The 25,236-nt window shown below is 41.6% G+C and overlaps 1 protein-coding gene across 4 annotated transcripts in view; it reads left to right on the forward strand.

Annotated features, from left to right (window-relative positions):
* PTCD2 (pentatricopeptide repeat domain 2) overlaps window positions 1-24,191 on the forward strand; it is a 50,242-nt gene extending 26,051 nt beyond the window's left edge. The window contains exons 9-12 of one of the 4 annotated variants that reach the window (XM_047731112.1): window positions 2,096-2,209; window positions 11,682-11,740; window positions 16,927-17,033; window positions 23,822-24,191. In XM_047731112.1, coding sequence (XP_047587068.1) covers window positions 2,096-2,209; window positions 11,682-11,740; window positions 16,927-17,029 — 276 coding nt within the window. In that variant the 3' untranslated portion in view covers window positions 17,030-17,033; window positions 23,822-24,191. Of the gene's footprint in view, window positions 1-2,095; window positions 2,210-11,681; window positions 11,741-13,843; window positions 15,791-16,926; window positions 17,326-23,821 lie in introns of those variants that run through there. The other 3 variants (XM_047731111.1, XM_047731110.1, XM_047731113.1) reach the window with 3 other exon arrangements.
* Window positions 24,192-25,236: the final 1,045 nt, after the last annotated feature.

Here is a 25,236-nt window from a genome sequence, read left to right on the forward strand (position 1 = left end):
AGACATAAGATGTAACAAGGTCAACTTCTCCTTGCCCTCAATAGGATAGTTGCCAACCCAGTCAGCTGGTTTTTATTAACAAGACTTTGAAGTACTATTAGTAAGAGATTTTACCCTACTTTTAAGCTAATGAGTTAATCTTCCATAGTTTGTGATACAGTAGAGTTCACAAGTCACGGAGAGGTGAAGTGCAGTTTATTAATTAGAGCAGTGGTAGTAGCTACAACATTTGCATTTTGCATTAGTTTCTTAAATCCAATTCCCATAGGGTGACATGAGGTCTGTATTCCTTTTATACGTACAGGAGGTTATAGTTTAAGAGAGGAGTCTTGAATTTGGAGAACTCAGATCTCTCAAAATGGGCAGTAAGCATGCCTGCCCTTTTGTCTGCATGTGGCACCGTGTATGTCTTTCCAAGGTGTTGGTCATATGCATATCCTTGAAAAAATAGCCTGGAACAAAGGCAGTATTGGAAAAATAGTCTGGAACAAAAGCTTCTGCTTGAATGTGAGAAATCTGTGGAGTGTTGCCTCCTAATGGAAGGTGTGCTCATGATTTTGCCTTTACTTTAGAACACTGGCCTTACATTGGGTTCTTTGGATTTAGTCTACTTGGAATCTTTTCATTCTGTTCCTTGGGACCAAAGATAATCAAACTTAAATTGTTATAAAATGGACTACAGAAAGAACTTAGCTGGTTTGCTATAAAAAAAAAGGAATAGCTCTTCCAAAACACTACTTTTCCAAAGGATCAAGAGCCTTTAAAATGGTTACATCCTTTGACTTTGTAATTTCACTTCTGGGAAAATCAAGTCTTAGAAGTTAACAAGATTTTTTTTTAATATATGCACATTTATCAATATATTGAAGAATGGTATTGCTTAATGAATCATTGTATGTATATGATGGATTGCTATGCATTCATTATTAAAAATGAGGTATTCTATAATTTGCTAATGAGAAAATAATAATTGTATAACAATTGACAGGAAGCAGCATCAGATTAGAGGAAAATTATAATTTCATGTCCAAATATATTAAACATGAAATTATAATTTCATGTCCAAATATATTAAACAGCAGATAACATTAGTTGGGGAATTCTGGCTTATTCTTGTTTTCTTTAACCCTTTCTGTATTTTTCAAATTGTATTAGAGAACGTTGGTAAAGAAAAGGGGAAATATTTTTTTTTTTTTTAAGATTTTATTCACTTATTTTAGAGAGAGAACATTAGAGAAAGCACGAGGTGGGTGAGGGTCAGAGGGAGAAACAGACCCCCTCTTGAGCAGGGAGCCTGATGTGGGACTCTATCCTGAGACTCCAGGATCATGACCTGAGCTGAAGGCAGACGCTTAACCATCTGGGCCACCCAGGCGCCTGGGAAATTTTTCTTTTCTTAATTGTGTCTATCTGATGGAAGGTAGTTAGTGGTATCATTTTAAAAGCCAAGTACAGTACCCAGTTTTGAAAGTTTCTTAATGGTTGCAGTGTAAATAGGAGTACCTCATTAAGCCTTGAACCAGCTTCCACTTTATACCTCCAGCAACTGATTTGCCTACAACTTCCTAATGTAAATAAATAAACAAAGGTAAAGGTTTCTTTTGCCCCAGAGTCAGTCTTACAAGATTGTGTGATTGTCTTCTCCTCTGAATCTAGAAGGACTAGGGAGGAAGAAACTGTTAATAATGTTTGAGTACCTCCTGTGTGCTGGCATTTTATTTGACGTTCACAGTAACTCAAATGTGAGATATAAACCTATTTTCCTCATTTTACAAATACAGAAGTTGTAAGAGATTAAATATATGACCATTCATGCCAGGATTCCAGCCCAAATGTACCAGACTCCACAATCCCTATTTTCTGCATTTCTACCTTTAAGCAAGCTTTGAAGTTGAGATGTTTTGATTAGCTATTGGAAAATAAGTTTTGGCTGGTAGACATATATTTGAGGTATTTTTCAACTTACGCAAGAGAATGAATTAGGAAATAGCATGAAAGCAGGTAGATGCCTATAAATGTAGGCTGGTGTAGCAGAGTACTTACTTCATTGTTGAGCCCTGGCTCAGTCTTGGTTTTGTTTGTTTTTTGTATTCAGATTTTGATTCATATCCAGGCAAATATGTTGAAAACCCTCATAGAGATACTAAAGGATGCAGCAGAAGGAAGTTTATCAAAATTTGTGAGAAGACAAGAGTTCTCAGAAGAAGTGGTGAGTATGTGATTGCTACAGAAATCATTTAAAGGTGAAAGGGCTCTCATTAAAATGTGCACTTACTGTCTTCATTCTCCAGGCTGCCACCTTAAAGAGTGTCAAATATGGCAACACCTCTCTTCCTATTATAAGACTTCTGAGTTTGGGTGCAACAATCTTTTTCTTGCAACAGAAAATACCCTCTGAAATTCTAGGAAAACTTTGTCCTTTTACTTTTTTCGCACCATCCTGCTCCCCACTCCCACCCCCCCCCCCCCCCACACACACTGTTTTCTTGGATCCTGCTCCCCTTTTTGCTTTCCTTTCTCCTCAAGCCTCTGGTGCCTTCTCCCCACTCCCCTACCCCTGCTTCCTGTTTCATGGAGGAAATGGAAGCAATCCACAGAGAATGTTGCTGCAGGGACAACCTCTTCCCATCCTGCTGAGCCCATGGTGACCATCCACACCTCTCTAGAGCAGGCTCCCCCATTGAGCCCTGGAGCCCACCCCTCTGACCCACTGCATGGCATCAGTTCCAAAGATGTCTTACTCTCTTTTGAGCATCATTAATATCCCCTTCCCTGTGGATCTTTCTTATCAGCAAACAATCAGCTACAGTATTTCTCATCCTAAAAAAAAGGGTCTTGGGGGCCTGGGCTGCTCAGTCGGTTAAATGTCTGCCTTTGGCTCAGATCGTTGGGCTCCTCACTCCTCAGGGAGCCTGCTTCTCCCTTGGCCTCTGCCCCTCCCACTGTTTGTGCTCTCTCACTCGCTCTCTCTCAAATAAAAAAGTTATTAACAAAAAAGTCTTCCCTATTTAAACAAATGACAAGACATGCTGTGTGTTGAGGTAGGAAGACTCAACCCCATCAAATCAGTTCTTCCCAAGTGATTATGTAACCTCCTAATAAAAGTGCCATTAGGTTTTTTTCTCTAGTTAAGGTTTACTAGAAAGAACAAACTAACAAGAATAACTGGGAAAACCCTGTGAAAGAAGAGCAGGAAGAGGTACTAGACCTGCCAGATATAAAACCATATTAAAGTTTGTATAATTAGAACTGTGGTTTTAGGTACTAAATAGGCAAGCTAATGGAACTGTATAAATGTTTCTGCAAAACTGTAAAACAAAATTAAATAAAAATGGTAAGCAATTTCTAAAAATTGAAAGCAAAGGGAAGTGAATGAACCCATGTCTCACACTGATGGCTTAAGCACACAAAGAGGACGGGATGCCTGGGTGGCTCAGTGGGTTAAGCGTCTGCCTTCAGCTCAGGTCATGATCCCAGGGTCCTGGGATCAAGCCCCACATTGGGGCTCCTGAGCAAGAAGTCCACTTCTCCCTCTTCCTCTGCCTGCTGCTCCCCCTGCTTGTGCGTTCGTTCACTCTCCTCTCTAATAAATAAAATCTTTTTTAAAAGGGGGGGACACAAAGAAGAGTTACTGTAAGTCATTTGAAATTTAGTAATTTGTACATCTATAGCTAAAGGGAAAAAACTGTAAAGAAATCATAAATAACTGGCAGCGATCAGTTTGTTAGTAATGATATTGGTGTTGTCATTTTGACTTATGAAGGGGCCTGTTGCTAGCTTCTTCCTCCCTCCCTTGGCTTTTGATAGTACAGGTCCCTGCTCGAGTCTGAGATAGCAGGGTTGGTGGTAGAACGCAGCTAGCTCCTTTCTCCCCCTCTGCCACACTGTTGCCCTCCCAGCCTCTTTCCGTTTCCACACTTCCACCCAAACGCTTCTTCCTGCTGGCAAAGGTTGCTTGTCAGGAAACTGACAGGGTTCAGTCAATTTAAAGCTCCTTTCTATTATAATTCTTAGCTTTCTATAGGTGGTGGTCCACCCAAGCCCTTTTGGAGTATGTTTTAAAAAGGTAGGGGAACTGGAAATATAAACAGGTTTTAGGGCCACCTGGGTGACTCAGTGGGTGAAAGCCTCTGCCTTCAGCTCAGGTCATGATCCCAGGGTCCTGGGATCGAGCCCCACATCGGGTTCTGCTCAGTGGGGAGCCTGCTTCCCCCTCTCTCTCTGCCTGCCTCTCTGCCTACTTGTGATCTCTCAGTCAAATAAATAAATAAAATCTTTAAAAAAATAAAAAAATAAACAGGTTTTAAAGTGCACAATTGTGTACATCCATTACTGACACAACTTTAGTTTTCTCAATAGCACTGATGTGAGTCACTCTACTTAGACCTGGTCCAGCCATATGTTGTCCCAATTACATGACTTAAGCATCCAAACTCCATATTGAAAAATATGGGTTTTTATCTGATATTTTTTCCCCCAAAGTCTATAAGACTGATCTACTTCAAAAGCTCTGCCTGTCATCGCATGTGTTTGCTGGCTGTTGTGGGGCCATGCAGGGAACTGCTATCGAGAAATAAGGGACTGCTCTGACTCCAGCAGCCTTCGAGCCAGCTCAGAGTATGCCTGCCAGACAGTAGGTGCAGAGGGTCCCCTGTAACACTTGTGTCGTACAGATGTGCTATGGGGTGTTGATACCAGCAGTTGTTAGAGATGTCTTGTGTGTGGAGATCAGGTGCTGGTATACCACCAGAGGAATTTGGAAAGTTATTGATATTCTTAATTACTATGACTAAAACCACTCCAAACATCAACTGTTGCTTCATTGATTTCTTTTTTGAAACTAAATTAACAATGGAGTACAATCTCTTTTCTGCTTAAACCATAGAATGGTTCTAATGACACCATTTGATATTTGTGAGAGAGAACTGATGTGGTCTATGCATTTAGAGCAAAGTTATCTCCAGCTTGGTATATTTGCTTGGCTGCTTTGGGAAACCATATGCTTCACCTCAAGTCATTTTACCTACGATATGAGGTAGGGAGTAAAGAAGCTATTCTTTTTAAGAACATAATAAAGTGCTGTAGAACTTCTTACCTAAAGGTTCAATGGGGAGCCCTTGTTTGAAAGAAAGGTATGCCAGCAGCAAATAAGGTTATGATATATTTAGAAGATGACCAGAGGATTTCTTAGGGACCTGGAATACAAGTAAATTTCATCAGAAAATGTTTACTTGGGGGCGCCTGGGTGACTTACTCGTTAAGCGTCTGCCTTTGGCTCAGGTCATGATCCCAGGGTCCTGAGATTGAGCCTCACATTGGGCTCCCTGCTCACTGGGAAGCCTGCTTCTCCCTCTCCCACTCCTCCTGCTTATGTTTCCCTTCTTGCTGTCTCGCTCTCTCTGTCAAATAAATAAATCTTAAAAAAAAAAAAAAGGAAGGAAAGAAACAAAGAAATGTTAGGTTTTATCATTTCTTTTTAAAGGGAAGTTTTTTGTTTTTTTGTTTTTTAGATTTATTTATTTTTTAGAGGGAGAGAATGTGTGTGCATGTGCACAAGTTGGGGGAGGGACAAAAGGAGAGAGGGAGAAAGAGAGAGAGAGAGCTGACTCACCCTGAGTAGGGAGCCTGATGCAGGGCTCCATCTCACTTCCCAGAGATCATGACCTGAGCCAAAATCAAGAGTAGGATGCTTAACCAACTGAGCCACCCAGGTACCATGGGTTGTATCATTAATAAGGATTGAACTAAGTAAATGTTGATTTTGTTTACAAAGTAGCTCTGCATTATAATTTAGACCTCACCTATTTTTATAGAATTAAATAGCATTTATACACTTGTGACTCTGATATTTATACTTTTGGTCTAAATATTTATACTTTTTATACTTTTGGTCTCCTCCTTGCATTATATTGGTATATATCTAACAGTCCCTTGACTTACCTATTTAGACCTTTCACAGGCATCTCACCCATGTCCAAAACAGAACTCTTGATTTGTTCCCCCTCCAAATCTGGTCCTCCCATCTTCCCTGTCTTCATTAATGACCTCACCCATCACCAAGTTGTTAAAGCCAAATTGGGAAGATATCTTTGATTCTTCCCTTTTCCTAACATCTTCAACAATAAATCCTTTCAGTTGAACCTCCCAAATATACTTTTTATATATCTATTTCTCCGTCTTATGTATACATTTTCCAGTCTAGACTGTCATCCTCTCTCATCTGGATATGATACTGGCCTCCCAATTAGCCTTCACCCTCCATGTCACTACACAGCCGTTTAAACCTAAGTCAGATCATGTTCCAATTTGGACCTTCTGGTGGCTTCTAGAATGAATTCCAGAAAAGTTATACCATGTGCTATAAACCTTCACATAATTTGGCCCCACCTCCCTCTCTGATTGTTAAATTGGGCAAACTTTGTTTCCACTGCTATTTGACTCTTTATCCTGTTATGTTTCATTGTATATTATGTACCATTTGAACACCCTTTTTATGAGATATTAGGAATGATTTTCAGGTACTAATTCTGAATTTTGTGTATAGTTTGTGGAATCCGTTCATACTTCTGTGTGCCCTGGTACCCTGGTTTTCATCATATAGGTATACACCGTACATTTTTATGCATTTGTATCTCTGCTTCTTGGAGGATAAGAAGAGCAAAGAAGAAACCTTGCAGACATATAATGATCTGCTTTTCTTTTTCCCAGCTGGCCAAAGCAAGGGAAAAAGTGAAGGATGTGCCTGCCCTTCTAGCCAGATTTGATGAGATCTATGGGAAACTGCACATAAATGGCCAGGTCACCACTTACACATTGGATACTCTGCTCTGCCACACCCCTGGGGACAGGAAATCCCACATGATGCTGTTAAACAAGAGGACAGTCGGCCATCGGACCTTCCAGCCGCTCAATCAGTCCCTGTGGGCAGAGTAACCCTTGGTTCAAACCTCCCGTGGGTCTGAGCTGGAAGGGGCCTGCTTTTAGTGAGTCAATGGCTTCCTAAGAAATCAGGCATTGTACTCCAGTGGATGGCATATTAACAAACACTTGGTCTTCTTAAATTTCCGAGTGTGTTGAGGACTGGCATACTGACTAAAGAAGTTAATGTTGTGTTGCTGTGAAGATCTAAATACTATCAAGCGGAAAGCTCTGTTCCTTCAGGAAGGACACTTCCCCTGTGTAAACCTCTGAGGATCTGTGAAGGAACATGGCTGTGGTCTGCAGTCCAGCTCTGGTACCAGAGTAGAACCCAGTAAGCCTCAGTGGGAAGGAATTCACCCTAGGTGGTCAGCTTCAGTGAATTTCCAGGCGAGTAATTACTTGCAGATTATACCCTTGATGAGTTCAGGAGGTCTAAAACCTATCATGCCATGCTGGGCAATAACCCAGGATTTTCTCATGGCTTCTGTCATCCTTATCTGTGACCTAAAATAAGATACTTTTATGGACTTGAAATTTTCACTTAAGGTTCAGTAATGTCAAATTTTCTCAAAAACGAGAGAAATAAAATGTTCTTGAGAAAACATCTTGAGGTTGTTTTGTTTTCTCTGCAGCACAAACTAACCGAGAACTGATAGGTAAACTAAAATTTAGATGGTTACCACTGTGGTTATGGACAGGTCATGTGCTTTTCAAAATAAGTGCCAATAAAAACCCCATAATGCTGTCTGTACTGTTTTGTTTTTTATGTGGATCATAAATGTTTGGTTCTACAATTGTCATGTTAATGATCTTCTCTTTTCTCTTGGGATACTTTATTTTGTTTATAAAAAGAAACTGTGCCGTGACAGCAGGTTAAAGCTTCCTCATCTTGGTCTGTCAAATGATGGTTTGAAACACAGCACTGGTGAGTTGTGCCTTTTGTTTCTAAAGGCCCACCTGATGTCCAACTCTCCCATCTGTCGTCCTAGTGTTCTGTACACTCTTTCTTCAGTGCTGTTTCAAAAACTAAGGTTTTCTTTTAACTTGATTGTTTTTCGGAGTCAAGAATTGTTCACAGAATCAGCAATTTTGGAGTAGGAGGAATGGTCTGAATCTCCTCATTGAATTCCATCATCTTTCAGGTGAAGGAAATGACTGATGCAAATTGGTAGAACTAGTTAGACGTGAAGCTGAGATGAAAATCCAGCTTCCTAGTCCAGTACCCTTCCCAAGAGAGCATGTTCTGTCTCTTCAGAGAGATAATACTAGGAAAGGGCTCCCACTTATTGGGTGGCTTAGTGTGTGGCCACCTGCTCACTTCACTCTCCTCATTTGTTGAATGGGGTAATCAGACCCACCTCATAGACCTGCTGGAGAAGGGAACGAGATAATACATGTAAAGCAAGCAGAACCATGGGTGGCACAGAGTAAGTGCTACTAAATGCTAACTATTGTTATTATTGTCGGTAGCATTCAGAATGTGAGTACCTAGTTGAAGAATCGTATAACAAAGGCGTTCTTCCTTATGCTTATGCTCTGTGAAGACTTAGCCCCTTCTAAGGAACATTCTGTGCCTTTAGAAAATCTTAATTGTATTTTTTTTGTGTCCGGTGTTTGCAGAAAAAGGCATTTGGATTTCTCTACCTTCAAAGTCTTAGGGAATAATAGGGTGTGCTTCCTGTCCTCCAACTTATCTTTTATCTTCTCTGATGTTCGCAAAGAGCAGTCGAATGGCTATTATGCCCTGTATGACTGTGGCCCTGGTTGTTAGCTAACAACCATTCATTAGTTTAAAAAAAAAAAAAAATGTGAGCAATAAATAGCAGTCATGAGCTTCCAAAGCCCTGCTGCTCTGAACAGCCAGCGACTATGGTGGCTCTGCTGCTGGTGAAAGCTGGGCTCTTAGACTTCTTCCCACAAGTTACACTGAAGGGCAAGAGTACAGAGGGAGCTAATGAGCCTCATGTTTACTCCAAAAATTAATAGATGATTCTAAAGGCTAAAGAACCATCAAAGAAAAAGTTTGCTTAGTCTATAGTGAGCATTTCATTCTTCAAAATTTCATAATTTCTTTGAAAAATGGTGTTTTTTTGCAATCGATAATTTGCCTAAAGCATGTATTTATTCTGTTAATGAGAATATTTGGCCAGAACATCTTATTCCCCAACTCTATTACATGCCTTTGTAGATTGTTTCATTTATTATAAAAATGTCTGCTGCTTCAGAGTCCAAAAGTCACCCTGATTGAGTCCAGCACAGTATGAGAAGGAGACAAAAAGATACCTCCTTTGTTAGGTGTTACCAGGAGAGTGTTCTGGTTCTCTCTTGTTATGTCTGAAACATGCCAGTTAAAACACCAATCGTTTTTTCATTATGGTTAGAATTGACTGGCTCGGCCAGGCAGTGCTTACTCAGTGTCTCAGGTGGTTCTTAGTCACTTGATGGCTGGGATTAGAGTCACCGCAGAGGCTTCCTCACTTAATATTTATGGCAGCTGATGCTGGGCCCTCAGCTGAGACTGGGGCCAGAACATTTACGTGTCGCTTCCTGACAGCACAGTGGCTCAGTACTAGGGAGTGTCTCAAGAGGACCAGGCAGAAGCTGTTGTCACCTTTTACGACCTGGTTTCAGAGGTTCCATGGCAGCACTTCCACTCAAATCACAGGTCTGTCCAGATTCAAAGGGAGGGAGCATTCATTCCGGCTTCCATTGGTGGAAATGTCAAGGAAATACTGACATGCTTTAAACTATCAGAGACTTTTTTCCAGCAAGCTCTCTGAACTTCTTTCCCATTGCTACTTCTCTAATTAAAGCCACCATCCTCAGTCCTTTCAGCTGTCTTTACTACAACCAGTGAGATTTCCAAAACAAACTTGTCCTTTTCTGTTTAAAACCTCCTGAGGGCTCTTCACACCCCTCTGGATAAAACTGTCTCTTTAACGTAGTTTAGAAGGTTCTTCATAACCTGGCCCAGGTTTGCCTAGCCCACCCCATCCCTTGCTACTCCACACTTCTTCCCTCCTCAGGTCATAACTGAGGCATCTTGTCTGAAAAGGCTTTCTTTCTTTTTTTTTTTTTTTTTAAGATTTTATTTATTTATTTGACAGACAGAGATCACAAGCAGGCAGAGAGATAGAGACAGGTAGAGAGGTGGAAGCAGGCTCCCTGCAGAGCACAGAGCCCGATGTGGGAGCTCGATCCCAGGACACTGGGACCATGACCTGAGCCGAAGGCAGAGGCTTTAACCCACTGAGCCACCCAGGTGCCCCTGAAAAGGCTTTCTTGAACCACCTGCTTGCTTACCTTCAGGTTAGGTGAGCTGCCTACATGCTCTTGTACTTCACGCATCCACACACTGACCATCCTCCTACCACTCTCTGTTCTTCACTAGATTTAGGTGTCGTGTCTGTCTTGTTCTCCACTGTCAGCCCCGTACCTAGCCCGGTAGGGATCATAGGAGAGGATGAGTACTCATTTAACTCACTAATTCATTTTGTTAGCTGTTGGTGTCATCATAAGCCCCTATGAAGAGTGTTTTCTTTCCGATGTCTTCCACTCAGTCCCAAACATTTAGACTTGATTCCAAGCTTTTGCTCAGCCTGTTATGTATCCTTTTCTCCTCCCACCTAAAATGCCCTCCCTTGGGGCACCTGGGTGGCTGAGTGGGTTAAAACCTTTGCCTTCGGCTCGGGTCATGGTCCCGGGGTCCTGGGATTGATCCCCGCACGGGCTCTCTGCTCAGCGGGGAGCCTGCTTCCCCTTCTCTCTCTGCCTGCCTCTCTGCCTACTTGTGATCTCTGTCAAATAAGTAAATAAAATCTTTTAAAAAAATAAAATAAAATAAAATGCCCTCCCTCTTTATCCATCCTTTTCTGCCCATTTTTCAAGATCTAACTCATGTGTTACCTCTTGGCATTTCAAGCTGTAGAACTCCTATGGTTTCTCCACTCTTCACCAAATCAGTATTAAGCAGCTACAAAGGACAGGGCACTATGAAAGGCTCTCAAGATGCCACAGGGAGAAGACCTCCCTTTCCTAAAGCAGAACACTTTTAGCCTGCCGTGTTGAACTTAAAGACCTTTGGCCTAGTCATTTGTTCTTTGCTTCTATAGATAGTACTCCTTACAGAGTGATTAAAATCCTCCTGAAGAATAGACTCAGTGGTGAAATAGATAGATCCTGGCCAATTTGGGCTGACATTTTTGTTGACAGTGATCCAAGGAATTAATACAAAATTGAACTAATTCCTAATGACTATTACTGAGAAAATGTAATGGAGAGGTAAGGATGTATCTGCTACAATTCAAGCAGGCAAAATTACAGCTTTCTCTATTTCTTTGCAAGCAAATAAAAACTTCCTAGGCACTCTCTACTCCTGTTGAGAACCTCACAGAGGAATTCTTGGGCAACTTGATCTTGCTTAAAGGATATTTTAAGCTTTGATTTTTTTGTTTGTTTCTTTAGGCAAATCTTTGGTCTTTCTGGATATGTTCCTTTTACCTCTTGTTTTCATAGCCATGATGACAGCTGAGTATAAGGCAGTGGTCCTCAAACTTTAGCAAGCATCAGAGTTATCTAGAGAGCTTGTTCAAACCCAGAATGCTAGGCCCCATCTCTAGAGTTTCTGATTCCACTGATCTGGAGCAGGGTCCAAAAATGTGACTTCCTAATAAATTCTCAGGTGCTGATGTTGCTATTCTGGGGACTACATTATAAACCACTATTTTGTGAGGAAGCTTATATTTGTTTTATGTGCACAGGATTTCAGATACTATCTCTGGGTCCTCTGGTCTCTGCTGTCACAAAGAGGGAAGAGCAGGTAAGAATGGCCTTGTGCCTGGACTCCTGAGCAAGTACCCGATGAGGTGTGTATGTGTGCCTTTTGCCTCTACTCCTGAGGATCCTCACTCTGATGACCCACCTCAATCCCAAACCCTCTCCTCTGGAATCAATGATTCAGGAGTCCCAGGTCATTATGATTTAAGATTAGTAAAAAGTGTATCTCTTTAGTGTTTTCAAATCATATATATATACACACACAGAGACACATGTATACATATATACACATGTGCATACATATCCATGTAAACTAAGGCAACACGGCAAAATAGAACGGAGCTTGACAAAAATAACTCAAGATTCAAATTTACTTAATAATATTTCTGTTTACAAATTTGACATACATTATGTGTAAAAAAATGGGGGTGAACCAAATCATTGTGAATTAATCCCCTGGTGGAAATATTTCAGAAAAGTAAAAAAGATTTTTTAAAATTATTTTTATTAACATATAATGTATTATGTGCCCCAGGGGGTACAGGCTTACACACTTCACAGCACTCACCATAATCACATACCCTCCCCAATGTCCATAACCCAACCACCCTCTCCCTACCACCCAACCTCCAGCAACCCTCAGTTTGTTTTGTGAGATTAAGAGTCTCTTATGGTTCGTCTCCCTCCTGATCCCATCTTGTTTTGGTAAAAAAGATTTTTTTAAGGGATATGGTTTATACTACTTACGGATATTGGGGAGGGTATGTGCTATGGTGAGTGCTGTGAAATGTGTAAGCCTGATGATTCACAGACCTGTACCCCTGGGGCAAATGATAATTATATGTTAATAAAAATTTTAAAAAGAGAATGTATACTTTCAACTTGACAAGATTAAAAAAATGAATTAAGGAATTACATTGGTTTAAATGGCGTTACCTCAAAAGTACCTTGAGCAAAAATTGATATTGGAGTAATCCTGATTAAAATATTTTTGTTAACATGCATGGAGTCAAAACGGGATTAAAAAAATGCCCTCTGTTACCATGAGCTTGCATTCTGCAAGAGGAACAGACATTAAATGAGCATCTGTGGAAATGGCCACATTGTTAATGATTGGGGTAAGTCTGGCGTAATACTTCTATCATCCCATAGATAGTAAGTGGCATGTGCCTGTTCGCATGTGCACACACGCATGTGCTTTTCTGATCTTCTATAGCACCAATAGTCTGTCATTCATTTTGACATGTAAAGTACATTGCCTTGTGTTGTTAAAGAACTTTTTCCAAGTATATCTAGTGTCTTCTGAAGGACAAACTATCCTACCTCTGTTTTACATGACCCCAAAGTTCCTATGTAGTATAATACTATACCACAATACTAAAATGTGGCCTTAATATTTTTTGAAAGGGTGAATTAATTAATGGCAGGTTTTAATTAATATGTATAGCCTGGTATGCTCTGCTTTCAATATTTCACAACTTTCTCATAAACCGGCTGCTCTTTCTATCTTAGTTTTACATGAGCCAGAGCCAAGCCCTTAAGAAGCAAGATGGCAGAGAAGGGCGTGTAGGTGATGAGTACATTAACACCCTGGCCAGAGCTCTCTTTCTTAGTTTTTCCCCATGGGGTTTTCCCCCAGTGTTTCTAGGCTCTTGGTTAATCTGAGACAGAATTGATTTGGAAAGAAGGGAGAGTAGGGGGAGGACATACGATTTTACATGAAACTTCCCGGCTACTGGTGGAACAAGACCAGAACACTGCAAAACAGCACACCTACCCACTTGCCTGCCCTACTGAGTTGATCTTCCAAGGACTGTGGCCTCCAAGAGCATCAGGGGCAACTTGACCACAGTGATTAAAGGCAAGGTCTGGGAAAAAAGGCCCGGAGGGAAGAAAACCCCACATCTGGCTGGTAATCACTGTCCTGCAGCTGAAATACTCCAAAGCTGGGTGCTTAGGATAGACAAAGGCCTCATTTAATTAGGCCCTGAGAGGAAAAGGCACCTGGAGCCCCCATTCATTGCTCAATTAGTATCCCTCATCTTTCCTGATTCCTTTTCCTTGCCCTAACTCAGGCCAAGCTCCTCACCCAAAAGAGCCCAGCATCCCCATGTCACTTAATTCCCCAGATCTCCCTCATTTCCAGGCAGCAGGATCATCTTGTTGAAGTACATCACAAAAGAAGGCATAACCCTCGCAAAGTGACTGTCCTACAACTCGAATCTATTTTGAATTCACGAATCCAAGTCACACACCTGGCAACGCAGCAGAACCTCCTGGTATGTCCCACGGCACTCTGCGGGGACACATTGTGTCACCATTAAGTTCAAGAGGATTAAGGAGGCCTTCACTTTCATGGCTGGAAATTACTGAATTAATACCAGTTTAAAGAATATGTTCTGTCGCTGGTGGCAGGATGGCCACATGCACGTCCGAAGATAATTCAACATGAATGCTGCTCACTGAGAAGCCAGGACAGATGAAGCAACTCCACATGAGGCTTTTGGGCCACAGGGTTTATCTCCCTGTGTAAAACTGTGGAGAGCAGAGGAAATGTCATCTCCAATTTAGATGAGCACAGCATTTCTTTGACACATTGATGCTGAAGTAACAAGGAATTTAACAACAACAGGGCTCGGTATGGTAGGGTTTAAAAGATAAAGGCAAAAACCCTGCTAACACTTGATGAGACTTAACTATTGTCAGGCTCTATACAAAGCACTTTGTATACAGTATCTCATTTAATCCTCAGGAAAACCCCATTTCACAGATGAGAAAACAAACTCTGAGAGGTTAAGTTCTTGGCCATAGATGTAATAGCAGGGAGTAGGCACCCACAGATGGTCTGATGCCAAAGCTCACAGTGTTAACTCTGTGTATTGTTGTGCCCAGATGGTGGCTCTGTGTGTGTGTGTGTGCGTGTACATGCTCATAGGTGCACTTTTCAGGAAAGTTTGTGCTATTGATTCAGCAGAACCTTGAAGGGGCCACGCAGTAAAAACAGTTAAGGTATATATGCATGCACACAGACATACATAGAATATGCATATGTTACAAGTACAAAGAAACACATATACATACTTAATGTTTGTGTATGGTGTATGTTTGGATTTTTTCAGTAATCCCCCACCCCACCCCACCCCGCCCCGCCTGCCTTCATGCCTTGCTCTTATCACTGGTATGCAGCTGAAGAACATAAGTAGACAGCAGAGGGCGCCAAGAGCCACTATTTTTTAAAAAGTGTTAGTTTTTGAAAGCATCTTCCATTTCTGGAATTCAGAGAGAACAGAGGTCCACGGTGCAGTCGAGGTGGGAAAGGTAGATAGACTTCAGGGAAGATAAAGAATGCTGCCTTCACTCAAACTGGAGAATTACCGTGTTGAAAGGGTGTTTTTAGAAGAGAGAAAACAGGATGACCCTCTGTAGATAGCATTCTGATGCATGTGTGTGGGGGGGTGGGGAGCATATGCTAGATGTTTCATGGAAAAAATATCCTCAGCTCCTTATGAAAGAAAAAGAATGAGCCTTTGTCTCATCTGCGAAAGTTTCCTCCTAAATTAAGAATAAAGAACCCAGAATGAATTGTTTGCTGTTAATTACTAAAATCATACTGATCTGTGAGAGAAGTGAAAAGGAATTAGGCTCTAAATTATTTAAATTATTTGTTCTGTCTTTCTACCCTACTCAAATCCATCAAATCACAGCAACCGATCTCCTCCAGCCATCATCATGGAGTTACTAAGTCTTGGAGCTTTCTCCTTTAAAATAAGGGAGACTTCAGTATCCTGGTGTATTTATCACTGCCCATTTCTAGGAATAGGTCAAAGATCACCTTTTCATTATCACAAACCTTTAATATGCATTGGGAATTCACAGAATACTAATTATTACGGTGGGATAGGGAATTCTGGTGAAGGATGTCCCTGACAGACACCCAAGCCTGGGAGGAGGGGAGTGCAGATGTTCTTGCTCAAGATGACTTGTTCATGAGTATACAATAGATAACTCTCAGGTTACCACTAAAAGTACTTAGAGGAGGGTCGCCTGGCTGGCTCAGTCGTTAAGCATCTGTCTTCACCTCAGATCATGATCCCAGAGTCCTGGGATCAAGCCCCACATCGGGCTCCCTGCTCCACGGGGAACCTGCTTCTCCCTCTCCTACTCCCTCTGCTGTGTTCCCTCTCTCGCTGTGTGTGTCTCTCTCTGTCAAATAAATAAATAAAATCTTTTTAAAAAAAAGTATCTAGAGGAGCTTCTGTGCAACTGAACATCCTATAGCAACTGATGGGGATAAAATAAAGTTTGAATGATTCTGAATGTGGCCCATGGAGTTGGCATGGCTTGGGCACAACAGCTCAGGGACATAGGTACTGAAAAAAAAAAAAAAAAAGGCATGGGTAAGAATCCTATAGTCTGTGCTATCCCACACATACTTTCTTTGATTTTTCTCACTTATGAAATGAAACACTCCTGAAGCACCTGCTGGATGGGCATTTTGTCCTCTAGGAGTCTGGAGTGGACGTGGCCAGGAATAAGTCTTTATTTACACTCTGTGTTAGCAGGCTTTGATCCCATTGGTGTTGCAGGCAGAGGGAAGACCATATGAAGGTAGTGTCCCACTACATTGCCCAGGGTGGAGGTGATCTCACCGTGACATAAGGCCTGCACTGCTGATAAAGAATCAGTAGTATGGGGGCACCTGGGTGGCTCAGTGGGTTAAAGTCTCTGCTTTCGGCTCACGTCATGGTCTCAGGGTCCTGGGATCGAGCCCGCATCAGGCTCTCTGCTCAGCGAGGATCCTGCTTCCTCCTCTCTGCCTGCCTCTCTGCCTACTTGTGATCTCTATCAAATAAATAAATAAATAAAATCTTTTTTAAAAAAAGAATCGGTAGTATGAAGCTCACTCAGGCAAGATCTGTTTTTGACAAGGTTGAGAGCTAAGCAGTTAACCAGTGAACCAACTGGTATGAGTGGCAGCTCTGGACTTCTATATCCCTGACCTTCCATAACCTTTATTATCCCCTTTGAGTCAAAGTCCTAACCTCAGTGGACCATGGATCTGGACCAAAAGTATAAATCTTTTATTCATGTGGATCATTTGGGTTTATTTTTAAAATCCTTTTTTCTCCTCCAAACCATCTCAGTTTTACATTTCACTTTCCATTTGTGGGCATGGCTTATAAGTTATTGATTATTTCATACTTTTAAGTTATTATTTCATACTTTCAGGTGTAAAACATCTGAAAAGATAGGAGGAAACAAAGATAACCAGCACACCATTGCTACTTTAACTAGCATATCTCCTGACTCCGTATTGAAGATTCTGAGGTAAACAGGTAAGAGGAGTCCCCATGTCTCTGAGTTAAAGTTTTGATAGGTAAACCCAGCTAAAGCAGGTTGGGTGTGATATTGCCTTTCTCACATTTCAATGGACTAATGCCTTATGATTTTTTTTTTTCCTCCTGAATTCTACTTCCTCTTTCTTCTTTCTCTGTTCTTCTATTTTGTGTCTTCCCCATCATTTTATTCATGCTTCTCCTTTGAAAAAAAATATTTTAGATCCCTTTTTTTGGGCTCTTTGGTGACAGAGTCTAGCTTCCTGTGTCCTCACTCTTTCACTCACTGACTCAGAGTGGAGGCTGCTTTACTGGAACTTAGGAGAAACCTCGGGTTCATTTTCAGTCCTGCTTTCTCCCTAGCATAAAGTTCTAATTTCAAGGGAGAAGTTCTGAATGGGCCATATTGAGAAAAGCAAGCAACAACCCTAAAAACTCATGCTCTTCACCAACTCCTCCTGCGCTATATTCTGTAGAAAGGCAACAAAACCATCCGAAGCTGCCCATTTGCTCCCCAAATACAACTCCCATGCCTGGAGTCTTATGCAGCCTTCGACGTGAGTTAAGTCCCTCAAAGTAGGGCATCGGCAAGATTCACCAGCTAAAATTTTCTTTAACCCAAGGTACATTACAACTTTCTCAGTTTGTTCAACGGAGAATATTTGGCAAGTGTCATTTTCCTGGAAAACAGGATGGATTAGAAGTAACACAATGTGTGTGCCAGTTCAACATTTCCAAACCTAATATTCAGATACCTAATAACAACTCTGAAATTCAGATCCAAGTGTAAAGTCCAACTCTGGGACTACATCCTCCATCCTCTGTTACAGCTTGGAAGATGCTTATTAGCACAAAATTAATATTATTCCATCACTTTCATCTTTATTGTTTAAGCTGAGGTACCCAAATTGCATTCATCCATGGCAACTAGGAGTTCGTCTGATTTGCTCATTCTTAGAAAGTGATAAATGAATAGAAGATGCTCAATCAGACCTGTGGGTAGAAAGTCAGACTGTCTGTGCATGAGAGTAGGGGAAATCGTACACCTAATGAAGACAACAATGGGAAAAGAATGAACCACGATGCTCATTATGACTCAGTTGACAACACTTTTAGGTAAAGTCCATACTGTTTGGAAAGCACATTTTCATCCCTGGTATCAAAACCTCCAAAAGCACATAGAAAAGTAAAAAATGCTGGCCTATGATAAGTTTGTCGAGGGTTGTTTTGGAAAGCCCTGCAGTATTTAATGAAAATGAAAATGCATTTCATTTCTTCATCTTGTCATCAGAATCCCTGTCCAAAACAATCAGTAAAAAGGAAGGAAGACCAGCTAACAAAGAGGGAGCCCGTAGCTGGATTTGTTCCCATCAGATCCAAAAAAACCAACCACATCAAGTTGCTAAAGAGATTTACCCACTGACAACGACAATAGCACAGCAGCATTTGTATCATATTCCCCACAGTTACTAGGCTGTTGTGGCTCAGATTTTGAGAAATTTAACCTGCATGTAAATGTGTGACAGGGCTTTCCTGACAACCTGTAGTTCAACAAAGAACAGGAAGTGAAACTGTCATTATCACCACAAGGTTTCTTTTACACAAGTTTTCATAACTTAGAGAGGCACCTTGCTGCTTACTCTCTGCCCTGTTTCCTTCATCTGTACTCCTCTACCTTACCTCAACATGAAGAAAAGGAAGTGCTTGTTTGAGGGGTGAAAGGTCTTGGGAATTGACTCTGACCCCTGGGGAAAAGGAAGGAATACCCCTAAGATTCAGTACCCTCGCATTTGCCCCAAAACACTGAGCTGGAGCCCCAGAAACCATTGTCTTAATGACAATACTTTGTATACCAAAGATGTCAAAGTCCTAGAAGGGCTCAAGAATACCATTTGATAACATTTGGTTTGGAGTTTCTTAGGTAACTTAAGCAGCCCTTAAGACCATGGACCGTGAAGTCCAAACTTTATCCCAACCACAGATGCCTGACAGAGGGACTGACTGGAGACTAAAATCTAAGGCTGCTTCATCCTATAGGAAGCACCTTTTCGTAATTCACCCAAATCCACCATTGGACAAGTGAGGGGTGGATGTCAAGTCACCCTGACCCCTTATTGGTTACTCCCTCTCTCAAAACCTCTACAAGCTTCTCATCACACAGAATCAACTCCAGGTCCACATGGTAACACAGTCTGGTCCCTTTTACCTCTGCAACCTCAGCTCTCTTACTTCCCTTGCTTGCCTCCTTCATGCCATACAGGCCTTCTTACTGGCCCAGGAGACCCCAGCACATTCGTACCTCAGAGCCTTTGCACTGGCTGGTCCTCTGCCTTGCTCCCTCACTTCATTCAGATGTCTGTCAAGTGTCATCTTCTCAGACAGTCCTTCCCTGACTAACTTTCCACCTTCTTTCCTCTCTATTCCTTTTCCTTCTTTTTTTTTTTTAAGCACTTACTATTTGAATTATATATTTATTTATTATTTGACTTCTCTCCAAAACAGAGGTTGAAAAACTAGCCTGAGGGCCAAATCATACTTGCTACATATTTTTTTAAGTAAAGTTTTATTGGTATATAGCTACTCTCATTCATTTACATATTGTCTGACTATTTTCACACTACAGCTGTAGAGTTGCGTAGTTACAATGGAGACTACATAGTCCACGAAGCCAAAAATATTTATTATCTTGCCAACCCTCACTCTAGAATGTAAACCCTATGAGGACAGGGGATTGATGTCTTTTGTTCACTCCTGTCTCTCCAACATTCATATTGCTTGGCACTCAGTAGGTACCTGATAAATTTTATTAAATGATTGGGCATATGGATGAATGAATATCCAAATATATCTAGAAAATGATGTTCTTAATTCAGCAATTATTGAGCACCAACTTGTGCCAGGTATTGGACTCCATGCAGAGGATACTAGATGAGAGACCAGTAAATTAAATGGTGCTAGGAGGAATGGCACATTCTTCACGACAGTTATTACAGGAGCCATAAAGAAAGATAACTGGCCAAGGCATCTAAAGACAGTGATCCCATAAAACGAGTTCTCCAAGCTAAGAGAAGTGTGAAAGGCATTGCATACAAAGGGTAAAAATGTAATGGTCCAGCGACAGGCATTTAAATGATAGTAGTAGTAGTCTGAGGGATCAATAGTTTGTGGGGTATATGACAGTTGTTTGAAGGGGGTTTGAACAATTTCTTTATCGGTGTGAATAATCACTCTCTTCCTCTTCCTGACTCTTATTCCCTTGGTTGCCATTTAAAATTGGGGGAACATAATGATTCTCTTCAAAAAGGCTACCATTTTCCTGCAGATGTTTTTGGCCCAAACCAAAACATGTAAAATGTGTTTTTTGAAGAGATGTCTCAGATACGTTATATCAAGATAGCTCACCTTGCCACTATTGACATTTGGACCAATAACTGTGTTGTTGTGGAGATGTCCTGTGCATGTAGGACATTTCATGTCATCCCTGACCTCTACACACTAGATGTCAGTAGTACTCTCACAGTGTGATAATCAAAACTGTCCCCAGAGATCACTAAATGTCCCCTGAGGGGAGAGGGGGGCAATATCACCCTCTTGGTAACCACTGCATTAGATAGTGCCAGTCACACACACTGGACAACCTGAAGATAAAATGTGTTAATTTTTGTAAATTTGTGTAAATTACAAATACTGGATGCAGGGGGATTTTTAAAGCCCAAGGAACTCGAGCCTCTGGAATAAGAACTGCCTGTTCTTTTTTGTCTCCAGATGATCACCCAACATGGTCATGACAAGTAACTATAGAATTAGAAAGATAAACATTAGCTACTTCTTCACTTGGTTACCCTCGTGCCATATTGTCTACGGAGTCGTGGGGTCTGGGCTATGCTGAAACAGGCCAAGTTAAATATGCAGTTGGACAATAGAACCCACCTACACCTATGCCACTCTGAACGCACCCGATTTGTCTGACCTCGGAAGCTGAGGAGGGTCAGGCCCAGTTAGTACTTGGGTGGGAGAACAATAGAACCCTACTCAGCAGTAAAAAGGAATGAGCTTTGGTAAATGCAGCAACACGGATGAGCCTCAAAGGCCTGGTGCTGAGGGAAAGGAGACAGCCTCCAAAGTTTATGTACTTTCTGATTTCATAGATAAGACTTTCTGGAAAAGGCAAAACTATCGGGAGCACAGATTAGTGGTTACCAGAGGTTGGGGTGGGGAGAGTGTGTGACCACAAAGGGACAACATGAGAGTTTTTTTAGTGTATGTTAATGAAAAAAAATGAAAGAGTAGTGGCTGAAGAATGACGGGCTTTTAATACTTAATACATGTCTTCTTCTAACCACAATGAAGCCTTCAAAGCCATATTTTAAAGCCATAAACCATTTAAATACCGGGCAACACGGCCTTGACCACCAGTAATGGGAGCGTTCCAGGGGAGAGGGGCAAGCAGATAATCTGGAACCAAACGATGAGCTTTAGCTTCCTTGCTTCAATTCCTCTTTCACTTTCCATAGAACAAGGTGATCTTCACTTCCCAATCCAGAGTTGCCAAATTTCACCCTAGAATTGCTTGAGCCTCCCTAGGCAGAAGAGAGAAAATACTTCAAAACGTGATGTATATGAGAACAGGCTTACCAGCGTCCTTCGAGGTGTATAATATTGTAGCAACATGACAGTATTGTGTAGTGATAAAAGAGAGCCCAAGAGAGTATGGGGTTCGCTTTCCAAGGCTCCAGGTGAGAGAAGGAACAGAGAACATAATGAAATGAAAGTGACTTGATTCTCAAAGAGATCAATATCCTGTTTTATTATTCATATGAATAATGACACGAGACTCATGTGTACATGAAATAATCATCATTTCTGAAGAATTCTGTACTCACCTGAAATATGGAGTCTGTTCATCTATGATGATGGGGCCCAGGGTATATATGGGAAGATAGTAGTGACCCTAATCTAGAATCTGCCCCATGAGCATCCAGGTTGGGGTAAGGATATTCAGCATGCCTCTCTTTCAGGGGGACTGCGGGCTGTGGTTTACCTACATATGAAAGGACTGTTCACAAGAAAATGTTGCACATGTGCTTATGTAATCGTAATAGTAGACCACAGGACTATCACATCAGAAATGAATGTGCTTGACTTCTCAGAGAATGAAATGCATGGCAACAGTGAGAATCGGAGAGGGTCATCCGCCTGATATTCGTCCTGAAAGTGACACAAAGCACAGATGATGTCACAGTCACAAATATTATACTTCTTTCTCTTTGCCCATCATCATCCATTTGCAGCAACATGACTTCAGAGGGACAATTGCAGTGTCTCTAAATGGTTTCAGAGGTAGCCTTGTACACCAAACATCCTCAGGAGCTGTTGATTCTTTTTCCCCTTGGCCTAATATAACTGTGAAGATGAAGTAAAAAATGACAGCTGTTCTGTGTGTGTAGGGTGAGGATAGGACAGTGACACAGGTAAGAAATACATTGCAGAAGAACTGGCTCATGACTTCAGTCTTCTTAAAAGCAGAGCTTTGAAATTTTTTTATTTATATCTTTTAACTTACTTGATCATCACCATTACTCTCCCTCCCTCATGATGTAAGGAAGTATTACTTTATGCCCATTTAACAGAAACTAGAACAAAGGCATATGTCCATTAAGAATTCCCCAAAGGGGGCACCTGGATAGCTCAATTGTAAGGGCATCTGCCTTCGGCTCAGGTCATGATCCCTGGGTCCTGGGATGGAGCCCCACATCAGGCTCCCTGCTCAGCAGGAAGCCTGCTTCTCCCTCTCCCACTCCCCTGCCTGTGTTCCCTCTCTCACTGCGTCTCTCTCTGTCAAATAAATAAATAAAATCTTAAATTAAAAAAAAAAAAAAAAGAATTTCCCTGGGGTTGCATAGGGGGATTAGTGGAAAAATAAGGTGTAAAACCTGTCTCCTGATTCTGGACCCCAGGGCTCCATTTGGTAGACCATATTGTAAAATGTCATCCAGCTTTACCAAACATAGACCAAAAGCAGGATTTAAAGATGGTTACCCTCTGTAGGAATCAGGGGAAGTCCTCACCCCCATCCTCCCCCCCACCTGAAGGTAGTAATGTGTCCACAGTTGAGAAAGTGCCTGATACCTTTCAAGATGCATCTCAAGCATCAAGCCTACAAGAAGGGCATTCCTACCCACAGTAGGGTATTCCCACCCTACCTATTCCTTCCTTGGTTGAATCCTGCCATACCTTAAATACAGTGCTATCTTTGGCATGTAACTTTCATGTGCCTTGGGGCCTGGTCTTGCTGTTCTTGGATTCCTAGAGCCTACTACAGGGCCCGTTTCATAGGAGGCACGTAATGCTTATATGCTAAAAGAAAGGCATGGCATGGACTTTCTTCTTTAGAAGTGCAGATAAAGGTCAAGCTGCGCCCGAAAAAAACCTTGCAAAAGTCATTTACCCTCTCAAAGCCTCAGTTTCTTCATCCGTAAAATGAGGATAATAAGAAAACAATAACCCTCAAGAATTGTTGTTTATAAAAGGCTTGGCAGGGAGCCTGTTTCACAGCAAGCTCTCGGTACATGGTAGCTCTTTGTGGTAGCCAGCCTCCAAGATGGCCCCCAGTGACTTTCACCTCCTAGTATCCTAGTGTCCTAATTCCTTCTCACAGTGAATAGGGCTGACTATGCGACCAGTAGGACATCAGAGGATTGACAGGGTGGCTTATGAGTCTGGGTCACAAAAGTTATTGAGACTTCCACCTTGTTCTCTCTTGGATCACCTGCCCTGGGGGGAGCAAGACATCATATCATGAGGACACTTCAAGCAGCCCTATGGAGAAATACATGTGGTGAAGAATTAGGCTTCCCACCAACAGCCAGCATCAAGTCACCATCCATATGAACATGCCATCTTGGACACTGATCCTTCAGCTCCAGTCAAGCCTTTGCATGATGTAGCCCTGGCCAACATCTTGACTGCAACCTCAAGAGAGACCTTGAGCCAGAACCCCCTGATTAAGCAGCTCCTGGATCCTGACCTACAGAAATTGTGTGAAATAAATGCTCATTGTTTTTTTAAGCTGGTAAGTTTTGGGCTAGTTTGTTACAGAGCAACAAGTAGATAATATACTATCATTGTAAATTGTTGTATGAGTATCAATAAAGAGAAGTGCCACACAGTCAATTCTGGTTTTCGATCAGCCTGAGGTCACAAGAGCTAATGGGTAAGGAAGGCTGGTTTTAACCAAATTAGGCCTTGTCCTTACCCCATACTGAAGAGGTAACCAAGATAGACATTCTCAGCAACTCACCTGAGGCAAGTATGAAGGTCCTCTTGGTGCTATTTGCCACATTAGACAAACATCTGGAGAATATCACTAGATACTGAATCAGATATTCTAATGTTATTTAATTGTGACAGGCATGTAGATCATCTCTCTAAATAGTGGGACAATGCTGACCCCAAGAGCTAATCTTAAACTCTGTTTTCTCTCCTCCACCCCAACCCTGTAGCATACCACCCAGACTTGTCCCTTTCTTGTGTTTTCCTTCCCCAGTCTTTTATACCACAAAACTTTGATGAAAATGGCGATGACTTTAAAGGAGCAACATTTCACTGAATATTGAGAAACACTCATTTTTTCAGTCTACACAGGCCTTGTCAATACTTAAAGCTTGGTTGATGGTCATAAAGATATTTGGCTCTGAGCTTTCATATGGTTGAGTTACCGTAACTCTAAACTTCAAGTGCCTCCCTTCCCTAGTTATCCCCAGTATCTTCCTCGAGGATTTGCCATTGCTATTACACTGTTCCATTTCTCAGTAAATGCTTTCATTCTTTACTGCTGTCCCCAATTCTCCTGTAGTCCCTGACTGCTCAGTTACTCCTGAAACTAGAGGTTTGTATCCTAATCCCTACCCCAAGCAAAAACAAAATACAACAAACAAAACTTTTCCAGATAATTTTGAATTGTGTGACCCTTGAGTGACCATAGACTTTGAAGGCCCCTTGAGGCCATCACTATGCAGGAATTTACTAGGTTCCTGGACAGGAAGACACAGCTCTCTGTTGTACTCAAAAGCATTCCTTGAGTATGAAGAATGCATGTCTCAAGATGGGGAATATGAGCTATGGCCCTCCTTCACCTCAGGGAGTTTTTTGCCTTCTTGGAGTTCCTCTTCTTGCCAAGAGTTTGGCACAGACACAATCTCCT

Source organism: Lutra lutra, chromosome 5 (assembly GCF_902655055.1).
Source record: "Lutra lutra chromosome 5, mLutLut1.2, whole genome shotgun sequence".
NCBI classification, from domain to species: Eukaryota; Metazoa; Chordata; class Mammalia; order Carnivora; family Mustelidae; genus Lutra; species Lutra lutra.